At 37.0% G+C, this 24057-nt stretch overlaps 1 protein-coding gene across 2 annotated transcripts in view; it reads right to left on the minus strand.

Annotated features, from left to right (window-relative positions):
• Positions 1 to 24057, minus strand: part of nlgn3a (neuroligin 3a) — a 174124-nt gene that overhangs the window by 127502 nt on the left and 22565 nt on the right. Inside the window, exons 2-3 of one of the 2 annotated variants that reach the window (XM_028009159.1) lie at positions 7834 to 8532; positions 6773 to 6832 (exon numbers count right to left, since the gene is read on the minus strand). In XM_028009159.1, coding sequence (XP_027864960.1) covers positions 6773 to 6832; positions 7834 to 8305 — 532 coding nt within the window. In that variant the 5' untranslated portion in view covers positions 8306 to 8532. The remainder of the gene's footprint in view (positions 1 to 6772; positions 6833 to 7833; positions 8533 to 24057) is intronic. The other variant, XM_028009161.1, reaches the window with a different exon arrangement.

The raw sequence follows: 24057 nt of genomic DNA on the forward strand, positions 1-24057 counted from the left end.
TTCAAAAACAATGTACTTCCTGAAGAAAAAAATCTAATTATGCTCATGAAAGTATAGGAGCGCCACCTGTCACTTTTGAATAAAACGCTGCTAACTGCACTTGCTAGCCTCAGTCGTCAAGCTATGAGCAAAAACGTTTCTGCCATAATTCCTGCAACTTTTGAGTTCTTCAAATGATTATCCAGAGGATGTTTTGGAATGACTGGAGTTTCTCTGACAGTATGTTTTATACATTATGCATTATGCATGTTGCCACGCTCTGACAATCAGCTGGCTAAAAGAAAGTCTATTACATGATTTTCCCTGTCTCACAAGACAGACACAATCTAAAATTGTGTCTTTAGAAAAAGTTTTGGTCACAAAACACAGTCATGGTGTAGAAACTTACAGTACATGGCAATTCTATGATTTGAATATCTACTGAGCAGCAAATTTCAGGTTGACCAGAAAACTAACCAATTTTTATCAGCTGTTTATACATGTGTTATCCTAAATGTTTACAGTTTTTCTATATTTTTGCTTAAGTCTGTATTACAAAGTCAAAATAACACTGAATAAATGTAATAATAGATTATGATATCAAAACTTAAAAAATCAATATCTTTTTTAACTGCAATAACAAGTAACTGTTTATCGGTTTTAAATAAAAGCAATAAGATCATGTTACATATTTTGGTTGCAAAGGTTATCTAAACGCCATTAAGCTGCTGTATTTTTACATATAATCATCTCATATTATGACCATCTCTTACCAACACATGATTATTAAGAATTTTCTCTAAGTGATATGTTTTCCTCTCTGAATGAGCTCCAGAACTTCTTGGGCTGTTTCTGCTGTCCCTTTAACACTTGGGAAAAACAAAAGCAGACTGACAGGGCTGACTGGAAGCTGGACAGCGCAGCAGCAGGAGGGCTCAAAAAGGCTGCACAGTAACTTCCTGCTGTGGTCACATCTTGCATCTTAAGCGAATATTATTGGATTTGCTATTTTAGAAATCAGTTTTCCTTCTGTGGTGCTAAATGGTCAAAAATAAAAATTTTATATACTCATAGGAAGAAAGGTCTATGAAGATAATGTTGTTTGTGTTGATTTTATGGTGAATCTGCTTTGCTGTCTAGTCAGAGAAGCTGTTTTTTGTTCCTGCTTTCTTGGAAAGTTTTTAGCCCCTGTCTGCTTACCGTACAGATTTCCTCGGCAGGACTCAGGGAGTGGCCCATCCTTCCCTGAGGCGAGTCTGAGTCGTCCAACCAATGGGATTAGCATGGTGTGTTACTGTTTGCCATGGCCCCCGTGCAGCCTAACTGGGACTGGGGCTCTTCTGTAGATCTCCCAGCTCTCTAACAACTGGAGGTCACGGGGAAAGTGGAAAGAATGTCCAGTGTTTCTGCTGGGGTAGTTAATCTACAGGTTTGGCAGCTGACTGGAGCATTCAGCACTGGCATGGAGCTGCATAAAAACATGGCAGCTTGCAGCGTACGAGAAAGCTGCATGGGAATGATAGCTGGACGTTCCAAGTCAAGCCAAAACCTAAAACAGATTTTATGTTTCAAAATAGACCCATGATACGAGATAAATTTAGAAATGAGGAAGGTTGATCTTAGAGTATCATCCAAAATATAGTGCAGCTCAAAGAATAGTGACTATAAAGAAGATTTTCCAAGCTAACGACAAAAAATAAGATGAGTTTGAGTTTAAAAATGATGCACTGTTTATACATTACATGCACCCAGAACACAATGCACTGATTGTATGTGATTTTCAAAATTAACTCTAAGTGAAGGTCTCATCAAAAGGATGTGTTTGTGGTAATCATCTTGAAAGTTTGACAAACAATTTAACAAACAACTGTAAATCTCTCAAAGAAAACTACTGTGCAACTCTGGGTTTTTCTTCCTGAGACAAAATATCGGCCCATCTCAAACATATCTGGCACTCTCAGGCCGAATAGTGCTTAGCTGTGTCCCTGCACATCATTACCCCCCTCCTCACTCCATTCACTCTAAACTCAAGGTAGGAAAAATGACTGAGTGATGTGACTGAGGCTCCAGTGTCCCACAGCTCTGTCACTGCTCTTTGCTCGGAGCACTTAGTGTAAGGCCCCTTCAAAGGGACAGAGTGGGAGGGGGCAGTGGTGCTGATGCTGCACATTAGATCACCTGACCTCAGGCGTTGTTTCTCAGGACATCTGTTTAGGTGATGTGGTACTAGACAGAAAATAGTAACTGTGTGAGTAACATTTTTGGCAGTGTGATCATCAAAATTATTTTGGAGTGAAGGAAAATGCTCTCTTTGCATCAATTATTTGAAAATTAGTTACAAAAAGTTTTGAGTAACAGTCAGCTCCAGTGGTATGAAACTATTTTTTTTTTTTGCTTTAAGTATTGTATTATAAATATACATCCTTTTTTATATTTTTGTTACTGAGCCCATCTTTGATCTTTTTTCAGGGTTTCCTTCGGGGTAATGGGTGACAGTAAGCCTAATCTTTAATATCTAAGAATCCAAGGGCTTTGTAAGAGGAAATAAAAAAAAAAAAAGCTCAGCAGGGATTTTGGGTTTGATCATAAGAATAATCATTTAAAATATGTATATTACTACTGAACATGCACAGCGTGTATGACTCTGATTCATTAAGCAGGTTAACACTGAATGCTTAGCAAATAAAACCCGCCTTCAGATCGGTGGCAAATTAATGGAAAGTCTAAGTCTTTGATAACAACATACTGCTGGCTCTGTTAGAGCTTGCAGTGCCTTGCAATAGTATTCAAGTCTCTTGAATGTTTTCACATTTTCTCACATGAACATAAATTATCAATTAAATTCAAGTTTGGACTTTGAATGGGCCACTCTAGCATACAAATATGCTTTTCTCCAAACACATATAGTCTAAACGGTTGGATTTTGGTCTCACCTGACTAGACCAGTTGTGGCTTATATTCTTGGTCATATTCCAATAAGGCTTTTGAAACGTATTAATAATCAAAATATTGAAATTGTGTTTGTTTTTTTACTTCACAATTAGATGCTAATTGTTGTAACATTGTAAAAACATTCAAGGGTTATGAACACTTTTCCAAGGTAATGTCGTAGAGCGATCACCTTGTACCCTTTTATTGAGGATTTCTATGCTAACGCCTCACTCAGTGAAACAGAGCCTCCACCCACAGGGAATAAGGTTCCACTAAAGGTTTTATAAACACCAGTAAAAACGAAATCACTACTCTTAGACTCTTGAACATTGTGGCTTTGTAAAACATACCTCAAAATGGTATTACTGTAATTAAGGGCACATGATTTTTACATATAAGAAGTGATAGAATCATTAACCAAAAAACATCACAATTAATACTTTGCTGCACAGACTTGTGGCTGTTATGACAACTTGAATTGAGATCTAAACTTCTTCATGACAAACATTTGTCGCTTTCTTTCTGCCTGCCTTGAAGAAAAAATTTAAATATATTTCTTCGGTGGCAAAATGACTTATTAAGTATTTAAAATGCCGTCCTTTGCATACATTTTCTGTGGAAGCTCTACTCCTTTGCCTGATATAAAACTCTAAACTATTACTGATTGTTGAGACTTGCTTGTTTACTTTATGCAAGAAGACCAGGACATAGCTCATGCTAAGCCAAGGTTTTGCCAGTTGTGATAGTTTCTGACCCTGTGGGGGAAAATCACAGCAAATGTCCAATCCAATTGCATCCCAAGCTTGGACAATATAGTTCAGTCTCCCAGGCTGAGTGCAAAAAAGACAGCAGAAAAGTCAGTATTAAGATTATATAGAGATATTGTAATATCACAACACTGAGCCCTTCATAACCTTGACTGCATTATAACCTTGGCTAATGCAATCATATTGTTTCTTTACACTATTATGTTTTCTTATAAATTTACTTGCAGCTTCACATGAACAGCCAATATTTATGACGAATCTTCCTTTTCATTTACCTTCTTAGAGGTGTTTTAAAATACTTTTGTGCATTTCAAACTACACTTCATATTATTCAGGGACTCTACTTTCCTTCGCATGATTAGACCATTGCTTGTATTTGTTTTAGAAATTCAAATTAGATGTCGGTTCTAGATTATCATCAACTTGCGTTTTCCACAATTTGTCCTCTTCTTGTACTGAAAGAAGACACATTTATATTTGCCATTTTTTTCACAAAACCGAAATGTTCAAATGTAAATGAAATTGATTTATCTTAGATGTGTGAAATTAAAACAACTGATTTCACACATCTATGAAAGTCCTGCAAGAGTAGTGTTTACTTCTTTTTTTCTTGGCAGAGACTGAAATTTTATCACATTGATCACATTGAGCATCTTTTGGAATCAGTAAGTTTCCCAGTCTCTCCTCTAATAAAACACAGGATGAAGGAACATCTTGGAAAAACTCTAGTTTCACTTTTTCTATAAAGTCCAATAGATCTTTTAATTTTCACAAAGATTAAAGCTTGCATTTTGATATATATAAGGGTTAAGCACCTGTTAAACGGTATGTTATTATTTATCTTAATTTGTCACCTCTATGTATTTGCAAACACACTCTCACATGCAAACACAGATACATTTATGTATTTCTACATTAAATCGAATTACAACAAATTTGCCACAGGCCAAAAAAATTTGCTTTTCTTAGGAAAAATACAATAATATTACAAACTTAGATTGTCATCAGCAAAAAAAATAGAAAAAAAAATCTATGGAGTTAATAACATACCAAAATAGTGACATAGAAAACCTTTGATAAACCACTTTCTCATTACCATACACATGAAAGATAATTGAAAATTTCTAACTGGAAGGGAAATATTAAATAGATATTTCTGCGTATATTCCACATCTGGGACTAATTCAGAAGCAGGAGCGCCTGAAGGGCCAGTCTGTCTCTGACAAAATTGGTTTACCAAAGCAGAATGAAGGAATGAAGTGGGCACCGTGAGGGCAGTAGCTGCCTTCTGCCTCTGTGGAAATCAGTGGCAAAGGTCTCCCAGTTGAAAGTGAATCTTTGCAGTGGCACAAAATATGCTCAGGATTTTAATGTAAAGCATACATGTTGCCTTCAGGCACTGACAGAAAATTATCCCTCTGCGGTTACTAGCAGTGATAACTTAGCTATTACTAATGAAAAAAGGGCCGTTTCTCTGTGGCTGTGTGTAAGAAACTGCCTTATGCATAGATTAATGTTCTGATTGCACCAAGAAAGAATTTTGAATGTTAGTTCATATTAGCTCAATGTTTAAGGCTCCGATTCTTCCAGTTGAAATATTTGACAAATACTCATGACTCAAACCCAGCACTTGTGCTTCTGAATTAACAGCTGCATTTCACCTAAAGGGGAAATCTGAATGTTTTGAAGAGGGGTTCTGTGCAAGAGCTACCAAAAATGATAAAGAACAAACAACTTTTGTAGTAGTAGCATCAGTCAGCTCCAGTAACAGATATCCAATTTATAAAAGTAAAAACCCTAAACCCAAAAATCCCAAACCAGTGCTATGATAGTGTGCTATAAACTTCTACACTTCTTTCATCCAATCGTAACTTAGTTTGTAGAGTTCTTTCTCAGCCAGAACAGCATTAATGTTACCTAAAAATTGTGTTGTGAGGCCTCTGGTTGTTTCAGTCTGCTTGTTCAACCGAGACAACTGCAAGCCAGTAAAATTGAGGGACTACGACGTTTTTCTGGCGTGATAATATCTGTTTTAGCCAGAGCAGATCGAGGAAGAACTGTTGGCTTAGGAGGCACAACACAGGAGCAGAGCAAAGAGAGAACGATAACTCCAAAGAGAACACAATCTCCCTGCTGGTGCAGATGAAATGACTGTATTCTGCTGCCATCACATCCCGACTGCTGTTTCTGCCATGAAAGGAATTTGGCAAGGACATAACTTCACAGTCTATCCAGCAAGGATGCCAGTTTTACAAAGCCAGTTTGTATCACAACATCCAGACTTCCTTGCGTTCCTAGTTTCTGGTGTTTTAATAAGCTTCTTGGATTTTTACAAGGATTAATTGAAAGAAACATCCAACACCAGCGGGGATGATCCAAAAGTTAGTTTCACAGCTTCACTGGACTTAAATTTGGGAGAAATTTGATTGTCAGCTGATGTGATAATCAGGAGGTTTGCTATCAAGTCATTTTTTGACACAGCTACTCACGATGAGAGTGGAAGAATAAATTGCAGCTTTTCATTTGTTTAGTTTGGTAGCTAACAGAATACGATTACTAAGACATGAATTAATTATGCTTCAACCTATGTAAACTGATCTTAAAATAGTTGATGTGATTTTAAATTTTGTACAGAGTAAAAACCTTTGTGGATTTTTGTACAATCTTTCCGACTTTGTACAACTCCCCTCTATTGAACTTCCGCTCCAGGTAAAGTTATAATTGCTGGTAACTACTTCACAGAACCCCACTTCATAAAAGTTACGTTTTCAAACTAAACTCCCCAAAAAGTCATAAATTAAAATATAGATATTCTCAACCCAGTATTTATTTAGGGACCATATTTCTCAACTCTTGGCTCATATTCATACATTGAGACAAAAGACAACACAACTTACACACACTGACATACACAAATTGGAATCAATCACTTACTCAACCCTCACACTTAAATCAAAGGTTGATTTGAGTCACAAGGCCCGCATTTTTCCCAATTAGCACTTTGAGTTGGTAGATGGTGATAGGAAGCATGAATCACTCTCTTCACTCTTTCATTTCCTTCCCTTTCGTTCCATGTTGCTTTTTTTTTTACATACCTCCTTTTCTACATATTTTCTTGTTGGGTTTCCTCGCACATTCCTTGGATATTCTTTTGACTGTAAAATGAATGGAAAAACTACAAAATAACAGAGCGCTCTGGAACAGAACCCAGGTGACATGCAACAGCTGAGACTCGTATTCTCCCTTTTTTATCCCCCTCCTCCCACCCTCACTAGACTTTTATCAACGACAAGAACAACAGAGGACCTGTTGAAAAAAAGTAACTGGGGTGTTGCTGCAGAAATATTCTGAAATGGTGGAATGAATTTGCTGCACCTTGGGACAAAAGAAGCCCATATTCACATGCACTTCTATTTAAGACCCATTACAGCCACACAGAGGACAGAGGTTTTAAACTTTCCAAAACTTTTCTGCCTTTTTTGGCATTGCCCATTAGATTTACGTGAATTTTTCTGTATGGCTCTCCTTTAAGTGGTCAGTAATGGATACAGTTTAAGGAGTCAATATCCACAAATAATAATAATACTAATAATAAAACTTTTTAGATTTTGTTTTTTGTGCATCCTAATGTTCTACTTTTTCTGCTTAATAGGAAGCAAACTGGACAATGGAAGGAGAGTAAAGGGTCTTACATAGATCAGGCTGATGCCACAGGCTTCTCATGTACCAGACAGAATATTTCACCAACCCTACAGAAGATCATTCACTTATGAGGCAGGCTACTATAGGTCATATCCCCAGAACAAGTCAAGACAGTGAGGGCAAAAAAGGTGCATCAAGTATTTCCAATCTGTCTCTTGGATTAAATTTGCTTTTCTTTCATATTTAGTCATATTGAGGAGTCATTTAGTTGTCAAAAGAGGAACTTCTAACATTGGCATGGAAGGGGAGAGTTGATGAAAAGACTAAGTGGAAGATCTAATCAAGATGGAAGGCTGAGCTAATGAACACGTACACAGCATGCGCCAGACAACAGGTCATGCTCTGCTCGAAAAAAACAAAAAGGTGACACAGAGTTTCTGAGATAGAACAGGAGTGGGAAGCAGAGACAGGAGAAAAAGGAGGACAGTTTGGATTTCATACTCGACACACTCACCATCCTCCGTTGGAACATAGATGTTTAGGTAAAGACAGTCTTCGTGCTGATCCTGTATGTATGTGGTAACTATATCCAGGTTAAAGGTGAACCATATTGGCATCATGATCTCTGGCACTGCATTGTGAATATTTTGGGGACAGACAGGGGCAAAGTGGGTGGCGTTTTTGATCCCCGACCAGGAAGAAGGCGGCTCTGGGGGCATGAAGCGCTTCTCTCCCACAGGTGGAGCCGCGTAAGGGACCCCCAGATACTGATCAACGGGTCCAAGGATCTCACTCGGCAGGGGCACCCTCACCCCACGGAGCTTCCCATACTGCGTGTTCACAGTGGGGTGGTAGTTCTGACCTCTCAGGGCCGTAAAGCACCAGCAGAAGGTTAAAACCCACAAGGACACACTGAAATTGGTGCAACTGTGGACACCATGCCAGTTCTGCAAGGGAAAACGATTTCTCCTTGGACAAAGCCACATGATCCCTGTGAGCAAGAGCGAGCGTAGGTGACCAACATACAAGCTGGGGCACGCCCTTCAGCAAACACTCAGGCTTGCCGCTAACCCCTGTAATCCAGCCTCCGGAGGGACAGTCATCAGCTGTGATATAGAAGCCCACCAGCTTAGAAATGATGAGAAACAGCCACAGATATGCAGGACCTCACTCACTCTCCTCCCAGTGCGCTCGTCAGATCTTCCAGCCAGTGCTGCAAGAGTAAGAGGACAGGAAAATTAGTGCAAGTTCCCTGACAGCCTACCATTTTTAGCCAGTCATTATTATTGACTCTGGGAGTCCTTTTCTGTCATGACATTAAACAGTTCACACAAACATGACATTGCTCTTAGTGCTATCATCAATCCATAATATAATTAAGTGTGGTGCAAGCTGCCAGGTTGTGCCTGAAGATGCTAATAAGACAACTGGTATGGAGAAAGGCATTAACTGTCGGCAGGTAATTATTCTTCACTTTAAACAAAGCCAATTATATTGCTGTGCATATTTATACCCTTTGAACTTTTACGTCATCTGTCACCTCACCAAGACAAACTTCAATGCATTTCATTAGAGTTTTAAGTGATACATTCACAAAACAAAGAACATATGACTGTAATGGAAAGACAATTATGCATGGTTTTTAATTAAACAAAAAAAAAAATACAAATCTGAACATTTTTAGCATGCATTAGTAGTACCTTTTACTGTGGAACTACTCAATAGGGGTCAAAAGAAATTTGAGTCATATATTAACACCTTGAAATTGGGCCTTTAAAAACTCCTGCTGTGTCTGAAACTCTGCCTTCAGGAAGTCATCACAACAGCACTCTTCTATTGACCCTTCAAAAACATTTTTACCAGCGTTTCACTGAAAAGAAGCTCCTATAATGAGCTCAGCAGTTCCACAGTTTCATCAGGTGTTTGCTAATTGCTGCTGCCTAGTCTGTAGGACCTGACCGGGAGAGTAGCGCAAAGGGCTGCTCTGTGATACAGAAGCTTGGCAGTTGCAGGTCTAAGGAGGAGCTTAGTCCTTAAGGCCGTATTCGATTACCAGCTAAAAAGTTGGAGATAAAAGGATTTCTCAAACACACACACAAGAATCAAGGAAACATTGCATGTTTTTGTTGAGGGAATAACATTATAACATGTTGTAAAGCTCAAAAGAGTTGATTTTATATAATACTGCCCCTTTAACAGTATGTGCTTAAACTCTGAAGTGTGAACCAATCACTGAAGACTAATAACGTAGTAAAAGTTTAATGTCCTGTTTAATGACACAGAGAATATAATTTCTTCATTTTCCTTTTTTTTTGCACAAAAGAGCATAATGGAAATGACATTTTATCCCTCTGGTTTGCTCTTACAGGTGATCACGCTATGGGAAGAACACAGGATGGGGTAGCGGGATGGGGCATCTAGCTGCAGGCAGCAAGACTACCTTTGGTGAGCGTGTTGTACTGTAAATGCTAATCAACAGTCCCATGGTGCAAGCTGTGGTGCCAGGACTAACAGATTCCCACACTTGCTGATCAATTTTCAATTTCTATGGCTTAGGGTCCCCCTCAGACTTGCGTGCCTACTGCTGAGTTCACTCTAATAACCACAGAGAAGAAAAGCCAGCATTTAGAAGGGGATATTGCATTCCAAAATGACTGCGTAAATGATTTATAATGTATCAACAGCCGTTGCAGGGCACGCAACCAGTGAGAGAAAGCAATCCTGACGTCCCTGAAGGTGCTGTTATCGCTGCAGCCGCGCATTGCCAGATTACCTACTGGTGGCATATACTCTCTCAGCTTTAGATAAAAAGCCCTCATTTTATTTACAATACATACATATATTTTGTAGATGGTTCCACCTGTTCCGATACCTCTGCAAATGGAATATTTGTTGTGGACAATACGGCTTAGAGAAGCCGACAAAACCAGCACCTGCTATGTTATAATACATGAAAAGCCATCCATATCCAATCTGGGGACTACAAGGCATGAATTGCTGAGGGCAAAGGGCTGACAAAGCCTTCAAAATGCTAGAGAAGTCTTACTGACAAAGTGCCTCCCCGGCTCAGTGGGATTCCTGTCGCAGAGCCAAAAAAAGACTTGTAGACTTTACTGTCGTATCCTTGTGTTCAAAAGATTATGCACTAAAGCAACGGAAACATTTAATTCCTGCTTATGCTTGTACAATACTTGAATATGAAATAACGTAGAATCCCAGCACTTTTAGGGAACACCGTTCAATATAAAAAGATCTTTGAAAAAAAGAAGCAAAATAATACCTAACAAACTTCTACCACAGTCACTAAATATTACCATCATAAACAGTAAAGTATCATATTTCCAAAATAATTTTTTACAAGGGTTGCACAATATCTGTTAAATATTTAACTGTGATAGTATGGCTAAAGTAGCAAAATTGAATATGATTAACCCATTTTCCTATTTCTTTTCTTTCTTCTCAGTTACACAGTGTACACACCACTTCCCATGAGCTTTAGATCCTCTGTAATGAAGGGCAGGTTGAGTGCATCTAACTTGCCACATATATTATTTAAATCCATTCCTTTGCGATTGCAATTTGACACACACTGCTACTGGGATAGTAACTGTGATTCAATGTATTTTGCAACTAAATTGCTCATACCTAACAATTTAAATCAAAACAATGCATTTAGGTAAAAAGAAAATAAGACTTTCAAAGAACTCCAAGTGAAATTTAAATTGCTCCTTAGTGAATCATTATCCACCACGTGTGGCCATTTTGTCCCTCTGGTGTTAAGAGTGTTATTGAAAAAAAAAACTGTCTATATAGAAATAGAAATGTTTAGAAAAAAAACAATCTTACAGCATATTTGTATTTATGCTGTTAAAACCAGATATTTACACTGTGTGAAAACACATGTAACCTTCTCAATGGCTGACAGATTGAAAACTGAACCATTCCTGCAGACAGTTTGGATTAGCAAATCATTCTCTATTTGCTAAAGACTGTAATACTGAGAAAGATGCTTTTCTTAGAATACAAGTAGACCTAATTCTTAAACCGTCATATGTGAAAACATTGAAAAGCATGAAAAAAAATAAACATTGTTTTGGGCATCCAGAACAGATTTCTGTGGTCTACCTTCTATGGTTTTTACCAATTTTCCTGAACCTTTTCTGTTAAGCTGGTTTGATCCCCGTCATCTAGATTAGATTCTCTGTCACAAAAGTCCATTGCTTATTTTAAAAATACACCATCAAAGCAGATCATGCAACAATTCAAAAAGTATGATCAAAACAGTGTGAATATCAGCCAACAGCTGCGACGTTTTATCAACGGAAAGTGTTAAGACTCTATATGAAAGGAAAATTTAGATAAAAAGACTCTGAAGCATGTGAAGCGTAAACATTTCTGTATGCATGGAGACTACAAAAATATTTTTGTTATAAATCTATAGGAGGTTGTCTCCATTTCATATTTGTCATAAAGAAGAGGTGATGCAACTCAGTGGTAAACACACTGCTCTCCAAGCTTTTAGAAACGCAGCTAAAATAATTAAACATATAAGTTACGTTTTAAAAAAATATTAGTAATGCAGAATAAACTTCAAACTTATAGAACTTTTATTTTTTTCTGTTCTTGATCTAATATCGGGGTGGTATTTTTTTAATTTATCAATGTCTTCTGAATATCCGTCCATCTGTCTGTTTTATGTATTTAAAGTAAGAAATATTAACATTGTATTTCAATCATAGTGATGATATTTTCCCAGCTAGGCAGCTTCTATAAATCTTGAACATACCAAATGTGATTGCCTGAGGAAACAATTCTCTAAACCTAATAAAGCTGTTTTAATTCATATTTCTCGCCTAAATGCAGTAAACTAGAAAGAGATAACATAAGAGTGTATCTTGTTGGCAGAAGGTCTTCTGTACCCCCAAACCTCACCCAATTCCTCTTAAAAATGGCTTATACATTCAACTGAAAAACAGTGAGCTCCTTTAAAGAGCTGATATATTACTAGTTATCTCATAAACACACAGTATGTGACATTATATGACTTCATTTTGAAGGTAAACGGTCATCAATTGGGGAGCAGACACCAGTAGAGAGTTATATATATATATATATATATATAGTATATATAGTACAGACCAAACGTTTGGACACACCTTTTAATTCAATGAGTTTCCTTTATTTTCATGACTATTGACATTGTAGATTAACACAAGGCATCAAAACTATGAATAACACATGTGGAAATATGCACTAAACAAAAAAGTGTAAAACAACTGAAAATACCCCTTATATTCTAGTTTCTTCAAAGTAGCAACCTTTTGCTGTGATTACTGCTTTGCACACACTCTGCATTTTCTTGATGAGCTTCAAGAGGTCGTCACCTGAAATGGTTTTCACTCCATAGGTCAACCTGCCCTGTCAGGTTAATAAGTGGGATTTCTTGCCTTATAAATAGTCATAAAAATAAAGAAAACCCATTGAATTAGAAGGTGTGTCCAAACTTTTGGTCTGTACTGTATATATATATGCTTGGAAGAACAAAACAAAATGCCAAATCTATTTCATCTAAATACATCAACTACACACAGAAGTGGTTGTTGAGTTTATGGTCTTTTGGTCAAGTGTGCTAACGCTTAATCAACACTAAAGCAGCTTTCGATTCAACTTCAACTTTCAGTTCATATCACTTTGTATATCTTTTTGTTGCTCTTTCTTTCATGTCTTGTCTGGCATTGTGGTACTCAGAATTGTTGTATGAATGCCAAAGTGAGGCCCAACAGATATATGTTTATAAGAGGAGCGTTAGGGCTTTCATTATGATGCTCCACTTGTTATAGTTTATAAAATATATAAGGTGGAAAGAAGTTAAGTGAGCTATCAAAAAGCTAATAGCATCAATGCTGTGCACTATATATATCTAGACTAAAAGGTAGGCTCAATATGTATGTTTTGAACTGAGCATTGCCGGAAGATACATGCTGTGAAACCTGGCGATATCACCATGCACCGTGGTTACTTTTCTGCATCTAAGATTAATATCAAAATGGATAAAACTATTAACAATTCCAAATACCCGCCGGCTTTGACTCAAAACAAGTATCTGCTACAAACATGACAGTATTTTGAAGCATCCCTCATGATATATGCATACATCAAACTCCACATAAGAAAGACTTTATAAAAAGACATTTTCTTTGGAATGGTTGGAATTATATCCGACAGGAAATCTGATATGGGGAATTTTTTGCAAAGCTTAGTTGGGAAATATATCAAGCCCAGATGTGGGATGCTAATGAGACTTCTACCAAAGAAAATTAAGTGCTGTTACTTCAAGTTACTTCAACTAAGTATTATCGTAAGGCTGTGCACAATTATTTTATTGTTTATCTCCTTTTAAAAGACGTGTTTGTGTTTTAATTGTGCAGAATATGTGCCAAATTATAAGTGAAAAATGTGTTCAAATTTGTGATGATAAAATATGTATTAAATTTGAGAATGTTATCTTTTGCAATTTTCATGTTTGGTGGCCTTACAATTATTATCCCAGAATTTTGTTTTGTTCTGTTAGCAGGCACAATCCTTATTCTTCTACCGTTAAGCGTCCAGCATCCTAAAGAGCCTTTATAACTTAGAAACAACATCCTGATATCAAGGGGTTGAATACAATCCAGCCTTAGTCTGTGACTCTCCTTTCCTAGTTTGCAAGGAACCCAGTAAGAAAGAGTAAACACTTTATAGAGACATTTGCTCTGCTTCAATTTGAATTAGGATCAGTCACACGTTATCTGTTATGGGTTCAGCTGGTAAAAGCACCCTATATTGATCCCCTAGCCACCGAATACTGCATATCAACCCAAGGCCTTCAAAAGCGTACTACTAAAAATCCATAAGCATACATATACACATGCATTTCATGGTTCGTTCCAATTTCACATGAGGCATTTTTTATGTTTTGTTTTCCACACATCAGCAGCGTATGCGTGATAACACTAATTTCACTCACATAAACCACATCGGGTCAAACTTTCTAATCAGGACAGAGCAAGGACGCAGGACATTGTGATGAAGTGTGTGCTGGGGTCTGTGGGTGTGTGCTTGGAGGACGTGCGGCACAGAGGACTTCATCAGTCTCTTCACGAACAGCATCTCAGAGGTCCTCTCCGCTTTGATCTCCCTACCTGCTGAAGCACTGCCAAGGGACGAAACAGTGAAAGGGAGAGACTGCATGAGCTCTCCCTCATCATCCCAGATGTATTGATCGTCTCATCACCGTGGCCTTGCAGCCCGTAATAAATACAACTGGGGTGATGGAAGTAGGAGGGTGGAGGATGGGGGGGGCTGGCTGGGAGAGGGTAGCAGAGGCGGGCGCTGTGCTGACTCTAAATCAGGTTATTAGCCCTTAATGCAAGATGGCACTCCAACAAGTACATGCCATTAAAGACCCTCCTCCCCAATTCTTCAGTACCTGATTAATGGGACATGTTGAATTCTGCTAGTCCAATTCCTATTCATCATTATTCAAAATGGCCCCACTGGCACAACACTTTAGAATGTCCCCTAACTGATCCCATATGCAGAGGAAAATGCACAGAGTTCATTCTTCTTTGCACACATACTGTTGCGGAGTCTTTATTCTCCTACAACAGAGAGAACTGTGCATTGCAATAAAAAGTCTGAGCACACTGCCAAATGTACTCCTACGCCTCGACATCCCTTAGAGAGAGGCTGAATGGACTCTGATAAAAAAAAAAAAGGAACAAATAAGGGTTTCTGAGTAGATGGAGCATCTGACTCTCCACACTGTTATTATAGTAACTACTCTGGAACAAAGACATTCGCAAAGCCGCATTAGTGCTCCGCAACATCAAACTTCAAACGAAGCAAGCTATCCTGACCTGAAAAGGTGTAATCACTGATTACAACAGAATCAGTTGCTGTTTCGTTGTTAGCCAGGCAGAATATGCAATTACAGACAGAATGACGGAAACCATGAAAAAGAAAATCTTTACATTAGCTTGTCACTAGGGGTGCAGAAATTTTGTGATTTTAACGTGCCACAATGTTTATTTTTGTCTGTTTTGCGACTTTCTATCTAGTTGCCATCAGCATGCAATGGCAACAAAAGTACAATCTTTATGCCTTGAAATAACCCCTATTATGTCTTTGCTTAAGACTCTTATTTTGAAGTAAGAAAGGAAATACCTCTTTAGTTGATGCCACGTTGTGTTGTGAGAAATTACTAATAAAGACTGGTTTCCCTATCTGACAACACTTCACTTAAACCACTTTATGTTATTTGTGTGGCATTTTAGGTATTTAGTAAAAAGCAAAAAGGGCAGCCAACACATTATACTACTAATGTATTTACTTCAACTCTAGTTTAAAATCTAATATGCAGGTTGTTGCTACTTAAACTGGGTACACCAATGCTGAACAGAGATTCTTTATGGGCGTATTCACCCCCAACACATATGGTCCATTTTAAGCGCACCAGAGTTTGGTTCTCTTGCTGGTCTAGATCCTTTGTGACGGTGTGAATGCACTCAAGCAAACTTTGGTGCAGATCAAACAACGCCATCACTAGAAATCTAATTTTGTATTTCTGTAAAACAAAACAGTTGAAAAGATTTAACACCACATAATTGGCCTTTGACTACTAATAACTGGAACATTGATCAATATATTTGATGAAAATTTGATGATGATTATCTTTGACAAATTTAACAATGGCATTTGACAAAATGTAATACTTATTGATTGTTTCATAATTGATTATTGTACTATGTTTTTATTATGTAAAGCACTTTAAACTGCCCTGTTGCAGAAATGTGCTGCACAAATACACTTGACCTGATAATGTCAAATTTCTAAATCAATCAAACAGGAAGTGCTTTTATTTTTGAAGAACTGGAAGTGTGTACTTAATGACATTAGCTTAACATGAGAGAATAAGATGTTGGAGGTAAGTCAAGTTTGACAACCCAAAGTCATTTAATACTGACCAGGATTATGAGGGAGAAAATATAAAGAGGATGTTTTAAAAGAAATTGGTTGCTCATTCTCAGCTCATGCACACATTAAAATACATTATCCAGAAGGCTGAAGGTCATATAAACAAAGGATGATATTTCAATATGCAACCTGTCTACTTTGATGCCGGGGTAACCCTGATTTAATAAAGTCAGTCATGCAATTAGGGTACCATCCCCAGAGATCCGTTGTGTGAAGCAAAAATGCCCTGGTACATGTAGTTATCCAGTTTCTTCATTCGTTATGCCTGGAATGCTAAGGCAGGACAGTGTTAAACACAGTGGTTGTCCACGAGATGCAAGTGTTCCACATTCACAAATTAAAACAGAAAAATCTTTGTCTATTAGGGATACAAGTTATTGATTAATGAATTGATTTAAAGTTGAATGATCTTTAAATTAACTGATGAGTGGCCATTTTCTTTATTTTTTCAACATAGTTTTCTCACGCATTAAACTTACATATATTTATAAAATATAACAAAACAGAAACCTATTAACTTGATGAATAGAAAAAAAATGAATAAGACATGTGAAGTACTTAATTCCCCATGAACAGAGATGTAAAACTATCATTTTAAGATAGTTTTAAACGATAAAACTATCTTTAATCCTTTAGGTAACATTTAGGTTACAACTTCTATTACAACACTTGATTCAGCTACCTTGCTTGTTGCCATCCCTCTACGCAAATGGTTATGGTTGCTCATGTCAAACCTTGGCTCTATGAGATGTATTAACTCACAAAAGCATTCACCATTGCTTTTTTGCCTTATATCTTTTTCAATTACATTACAATTTTTCAGCTCTCCTGTTATCACATCTTTGCCTTTGTAGCACATCAATAATTTTTGTTTGAGAAGTTGATTCTGCTTCGCCATACAGCACAGCTGCATGAACGACATTAAGGTGAAACTTTAGGTGCTTTATATTTCAATATAAAGCATAAAATACATTTTGCTTCCCACACTGGACCATATCATTTTCCTGTTCTGGGTTACCTCGTCATGATTATTTCTATTACAACTAGCTTTGCTTAAGCAAGACCAGCAGTGCCCTCTAATGGATGGCAGCCTCACCATAACACTGAGGGAAGGCCTGATTAGGTGAAATAATTTTTTATCTAACTAACCATTAATAGACAGTTAATTGTAAATCGATTATTTGTTAGCATTCCTCTATCCTGTGGTAAGTTTAAATTCTTGCTTAATAAAGACACACATGCTATTATTACATTTTATAGGAAACATTACAGTGAACCCATGCATCCTTATGTCTATTAGTAATAATGTCAGTAAAAGGAGTGACATTTTCTATACTCAATACATATTACAGAAGATGGCTTGTAATTTGTCAAACCTTTAGTCCGGCTAAAAAAAAAGAAAAACTTTTTTTTTTAGCTTTTTCAAAAATATTGCTAAAATATTTTCCCATTTTTGTGAAGCAAATCTGGAGGCAAAATAACTAAAATGTCAAAAAGAAAAGTCAATATAGTCCAATCTGATGTCATCATGCTCGGTTCTGCTCTTCAAAGACACCAATCCACATCGGGGCACAGCCTCCATTTTGAAAGAAGTGTAGCTTGCAATCTGCATGTGACTCAGAAATGTGGTAAGCATTTTCCTAAACTGATTGCTCAAAAAAGCATACTTTAAACATATGCTTGAATACAGCGACATCGGTGATAAATGCACACACATACTGCACTTGAAGACACTCTCTTTTCTATAAGCTCCTGAGCTTGATGAACAACAGCGTGCCACATTAAATCAAGGTGATTGGCATGTTTCAGAACCAACATTCACAAAAATGTCAAACCAAACTGCAGCCTCATAAAAGCTCCTGCTGGGAATGAGTGCCACTACAACAGTGAAAAATGAGGGCCTCCTTGTCCTTTCATTTGCTTTTTTCATCAGACACAGGGACTGTGCAGTCATTATTACTTAAGAGATTTGGCATAAAATTCAAGGACAAAGAAGTAGCAGCTTCCGACGGCGAATCGCTGGAACGTTTCTGATATATTTTTTGTACAAGCATATAGGATTTGGTGCGCATTGACTGTGTTGCTGCTTTGCATACTGATAAGTCATCTCCATCTCAGTCCTTGACCACTGGATGAAGGATGCCATGAATATGACGCCTGACCAAATGGACAAGAAAACTCACAGGTGGAAGATGGGCAGCCCAAATAAAGACAGATTTGCAGGTGAGCACATGTTGAGATGAATTATCTGGTCACAAAGCCAATACATAATGGTCCCTCCCTTAACTGCTGACAATGTTTAAACCAGCTGTTTTCTCTTGGTGGCTGAAATGATAAAGACAGATTTCATCCAGAAGCCTTAAAGCTGCATATAGAGCCAGTGACCCATTCTCGCATCTATGTCACTTCTCTTTTTATTAAATGTATGCACATACTGAGTATGAAACCAACTGTAAATAGCAATATAACATGGAAAACAATATATGATGTTAATCAACTTAATTAAACTGAAAATGAGTGCTGAGCTTACAGTTAAAAACTGATTTTAAAAATATTTCTAATTAGTTTATCATCCTGGCTTTTATTGATACATCAAAATTCTCAAGAAATATTGAGTATGCACATAACAAGCAGTTCCATTCATACCATCCATACTACCTACAATATTCAGTGTAGCTTTACTACGGTATTCATGCATGTTGGATACCTATTAAAATATTAATGCTACCACAACTTAAATAAAGTACACATATCCTGAATATAAACAAGGAGTTAACTAATGGGAGCATCAAGAACGTCACTGAATGTCTGTATCTGTTCTCCAAGACAAAAACGCAAAAAACAAAAGTAATTATATTCAAAACATGCAGTACAGCTTTATCGTGAAGGAGGCAGCTAAAAGTTAGCACACAGTGCTAACAGAACCACATGGCACAGTGCTATCAAACCAATAGCCAGGACTTCATTATCAACAGACATGTCTAAAATAACACTTATTGTCATTTTAGCATTAATAGCAACTTTCCACTTTGCTGAGTTCCTTGTTTCCATAGAGAGAAGGAACTGACCCTCAATCACATGAAGTCTTTCGGAAGACTTCATGTGGAGGTTGCTGAAGCTCCGCGTGAACAGACTTTCTCCACTGTTGTGAGTACATTACTGAGAAAAATAAAATTTAACCAGACACCTCAGAGAGGCTCTGATGCCGGGGGATCATGTAAAGAATCGTGTGCATTAATACAAGCTAGAACCGAACATTTTGACTTGTCTGCTTGCAAATTCGACATAACTGAACTTGGACAAAGAAATCACTGCAAGGAAAACAAATGGTTAGTCAAAACTGATCAGTCATGACCTTGCTTACCAGTTCCACATAATGCAGTAACGTAATAAACAAAAAATTTTAAAGGCAATAGAACAAAAATTAACAGATTGAAAAATATAGCCCAAAAAGAATATAAAGATATCTACTGTACGTGTTCAGAGAATAAATAAAATAATTTTTGCACTCCTAGACACTCAAAGTACAAAAAATTTATTTAAATTTTAAAAAGTGGATTTTCCATCATATATTCCATTTAAATCTAGATTTACGATTACAAACGTTTTGGTTCCAATAGCTATCTGTTCCAGAACCTCCTTCTGTTTCTGCAATCTTGACCCTGGATTGTTTCCCCTCTTTGTCCTGTGCCTGGTACACAAATCAGCTACAATTTTATTTCATTTTCCCTTTGGGGTTAATAAAATATTTTTGAATTTGAATTTGCTGTAAAAAAGTCAAATGCATCTGTGCACAACCTTATTCAAACAAAGCTGTCTCAATCAGCATATCTCTTCACAATTCCAATCTTAGGGGACATTTTCTAACGTTACGATTTCAATAAACTAACTTCATAACTGCAAATCCAGAAAGACAGTGATGTGATTTCTTTGTTTCCAAGTCGTTTGGGATGGTATGCCTGTAATTCTGAAATTAATGGTTGTCGTGCTGGTGATGGGCCCAGTTAAAACCATAATGAAAGTTGTTGTCTTTCCAAACAGATGGGTGTCCCTGAAGAAGTCCCTTTATTTTTTTAATCACCATTTCACCGTAAAATTATTTTAGCAACTTCACCATGTAGTGTTATTGATTCTACCGTGCAATAAAATGACTTGAGTATTGAGCATGTTTTGACTGGTGGTTTGAAAGGTTTTCAATTCAATTCCATTTTTTAAATCAATTTGGTTGATGTTTATTTTTACTATTCATTCATTTTTATGGGGGAAATGTGTTTAAAATCAAACTATTACAACATCCAAACTGTTTGTTCAAATAAATTACATTTGAATTTAGAGGTACCACTGGATTTACAAAAAAATGCAAACAAAAAAATGGATGTAGTAGATGTGACTTCTGGAGCTAAAATGTGTGTTTTTTTTTTATTTAACGGAGCATGTAGTCTGATTTATCATAGATCAACAACACTCCTAAGATTGAGTGAATCCAGGTAATTACATCATTATATACAACCTGCAGCATGCATATTTTATGTATGCTATGATTCATCCAAATGTTATGTCTTCTGATTGTTTGTATAATGTTTCTACATCTGTAGTGAGGTAATTTTTTATTAGATTTAGTGAGTAGGATCCACGCAAGCATACCAAAGAAAATTCAGGTGATATTTCAAGCTGCTCTTCTCATGTGCTCAGCAATGAGGACAGCACGTATAACATCGCAGCACAAACATCAATTTCTGGCTTACAGTGGAAAGGAGGATGGATCTTTTTCAGTCTTCTGGGATCTTTCTCTAATAAAATTCAGGCAAGTGCGAGGAATCCGAACAGCAGTGGCATGACATTGCTTGTATAAAGTGAATCATACTTGAGAACCGCCATTTGAAAACGTAAAACAACAACTGTTCCCCCTCCCATCTTGTCTAAATGACGCCATAAATACAAGTTGGTGAACCCATCTACATTTTGAGAGAATCACTTGGGTTATTTTCAGATTTAATCCTATACTGAACAACTAAGCTACCAGACTTTAACTAATGTATCACTCATATGCAGTGCATTGAACATTGATCAGAGTGAATCAGTGTGGTGTATTAACAAAAAGGAGTGTAGAAAATCTTTTTTTTCCCTAAAGCAAGTATTTACACCTAAAGAACATGTTGAACTGAGGATTTTCTGTGATATAATTGAAATCCGGCTGGTAATTACAACAGGGAGTTGATCTTACAACCATGGTTCCAAGATCACTGGTATTACATTATAAGCCACCCTTATACATCCAATATTGACATTGTTGTCCTATTGGTTCTAATGTTAAGGCGACTTGAAAAAGATTGTAGCGTTCGGATGTAATATTGGAATAATATGCATAATTTACAGTGTCGTGAAGAAGTGAAACTATAGCCTGGCTGACGTTTCCTGGCAGAGATGCAGAAAACAAACTCCTGCCCCAACTAGACACGATTCTCCATTGAAGAAGCTAAATCGGAAATGAGGTCCTCTTTCTGTGCCAGCCCTTTGAAAAGCTCATCGCCATTTAGCTGTGCACCAGTTCAAAAAACAGCAAAGCCATGCATTCATAAATAATCAACACTTTCATTTAGCTGCATTTTAATTAACTTTATAAAACAAAACCTACAATTTAAAAACAAAATTTACCACCAAATAGAAAATAAATAAATGCATATTTTGTGCCAAATAATCTGCCAGGTATCAAAATGGACCATCAATCCCTTTATTGCCTCTGGTTAGTAATTTGTAAGTCAAGTGATGAAATGGCTTTTTTTTTTCTTTTTTATTATGTTTCAAAATATGTGAAACAGGTTTATATTAGGTTTAGGTTTATATTAACAAAAACGTGTAGGGTTGCAATACAGGTTGTTGCTGATTACCGTAAATAACATGTATTAAGAAATCAGAAATAGCCAAAGCCATCAAAAAGCAAGCATTGGCCAGGAACAGATGTAAAAAATCAATTGGTCAGACTTAAATGAGTCATAATAAATGCTACTCCATTATAGACCTTTAAAAGGTCTGTAAAAGCTAGTTATGTGATAAAAGATTTGTGCATGTGCTCAAAAGTGCACACATACACCTTAGCTTCAAGCCAGATGGGATGAGTCTGTCAGTGGCCTAATAAAGTAAATAAGGTACTAATTTAAAGCAAGGAGGATGCTGCTTTTTGTTAAATTTGAAACTTCAGCTTCATCGTTCAATATGAAAAGCCTCTCCTAATCTTACTCACACAAAGCAGAGATGTGACCCAGATGCTGCCTGTGGATTTAATGAGCTAATAACGCGTTATGTGCCTCAACGTTTGCAGCAGTAATGTGCAAGCTGTGAGATATTCCTCATTCAGGTAAAATATGGTTTTAGATCTGGACTTGCTGAAGGAACATAAATTAAATAAATGGCTCAGATCTGAATGTATTGCAGCAAGTCATTATATAGGATGGTTGCAACTATGTAACATGCAGGACTTTTGGCAATACCATCAACTTCTCCCTTGAGAGAGCCACTAAATTTTTAATTGTACTTTTTAAACAGTGCTAAATCATACGTCTGAGAGTCCTTAATTGTGATTTATGATCAGTTGAGCTTGGATGATGTTTGAGGAAAATTGGATATTTATAAATGCAGCAATGTACAGTAAATCCATCTAAGGTTTCCGTTCACAGATCTTGATTACTTGGCTTTCTTGCACAGCTTTCACAAATGCCAGGAGCAAAGTAGTAAAATGATGTTATTGACATGCAAATCCCTGGTAGTTGCAGAAAGTTAGAGGTGCCAATGTGCACCACTGTGTAACAAACAGAATTTCTAAATACTAAACTAGAAGCCAGTGCACGTCAAACAGCAAAATCCAGGGAATCTACTTTGCCAACGTAAAAATGTGCATGTTTGAGCAGTGTTCATAAAAGGCATAATGGACTCATGAACATGACGACATGTGCTCTGCTGCACACATGGGATACATAGAGGGTTACTGTAGCCTAATGAAAGAAGATTAAATGAGGTCTGTCCACTGTACATGAAGCCAGTAGTTTTATTGGATAATTAAGTTTTGAAAGAACCAGACTTTGATGTGCTTTTAACTAAAGGTCAACAGTAACTACCAATGTGAGCCGCACTTGATTACTATGTATATCACAACATCAAAAAAGATGCTGCAGCACTAATGAGGGGCTGACCTTCATCTCCAGCGTAAACAAAGACCAAATGCATGCACACTGAGCTGCACGGCCTCCATCAGCCAATAATATGGGGTGTGTAAGGATTGAATCACACTTTATTATGCAGAAGGACTATTTAAAATATAGCCTTTGACATTTCAGAAGATGCTAGTTTTCTGAGGGTAGATTTCTGATCTAACAAAGGTCAAATAAAGATGTTTGATACTTAGAACATGAATCCCAAGGACTTTAAATTAAATTCAGAAAACTGTTGATAGAAAGCCTTCACCTTAGACCAATTACATATCTCTGTTTGGACATGCAAAAACAATTCGGGTGTTTTGATCACAATTCATCCCATGTTAGATTCCTTCAGAGGTAGGTGGATTTACAGGAGATAGGAGAATTACCGAGTGATAGCAATAACCATTGTTCAACAATGGCCTTATCACAATAATGACTGCTTTGTCTACTGATCATTAAAAGGTTATGTCCTTGGAGTTATAAGTAAGGACAAAGTTTGAATGTTGTGAGCAAACAAATGAGCTTTGAAG

This window comes from Xiphophorus couchianus, chromosome 23 (assembly GCF_001444195.1).
Source record: "Xiphophorus couchianus chromosome 23, X_couchianus-1.0, whole genome shotgun sequence".
Classification (NCBI taxonomy): domain Eukaryota; kingdom Metazoa; phylum Chordata; class Actinopteri; order Cyprinodontiformes; family Poeciliidae; genus Xiphophorus; species Xiphophorus couchianus.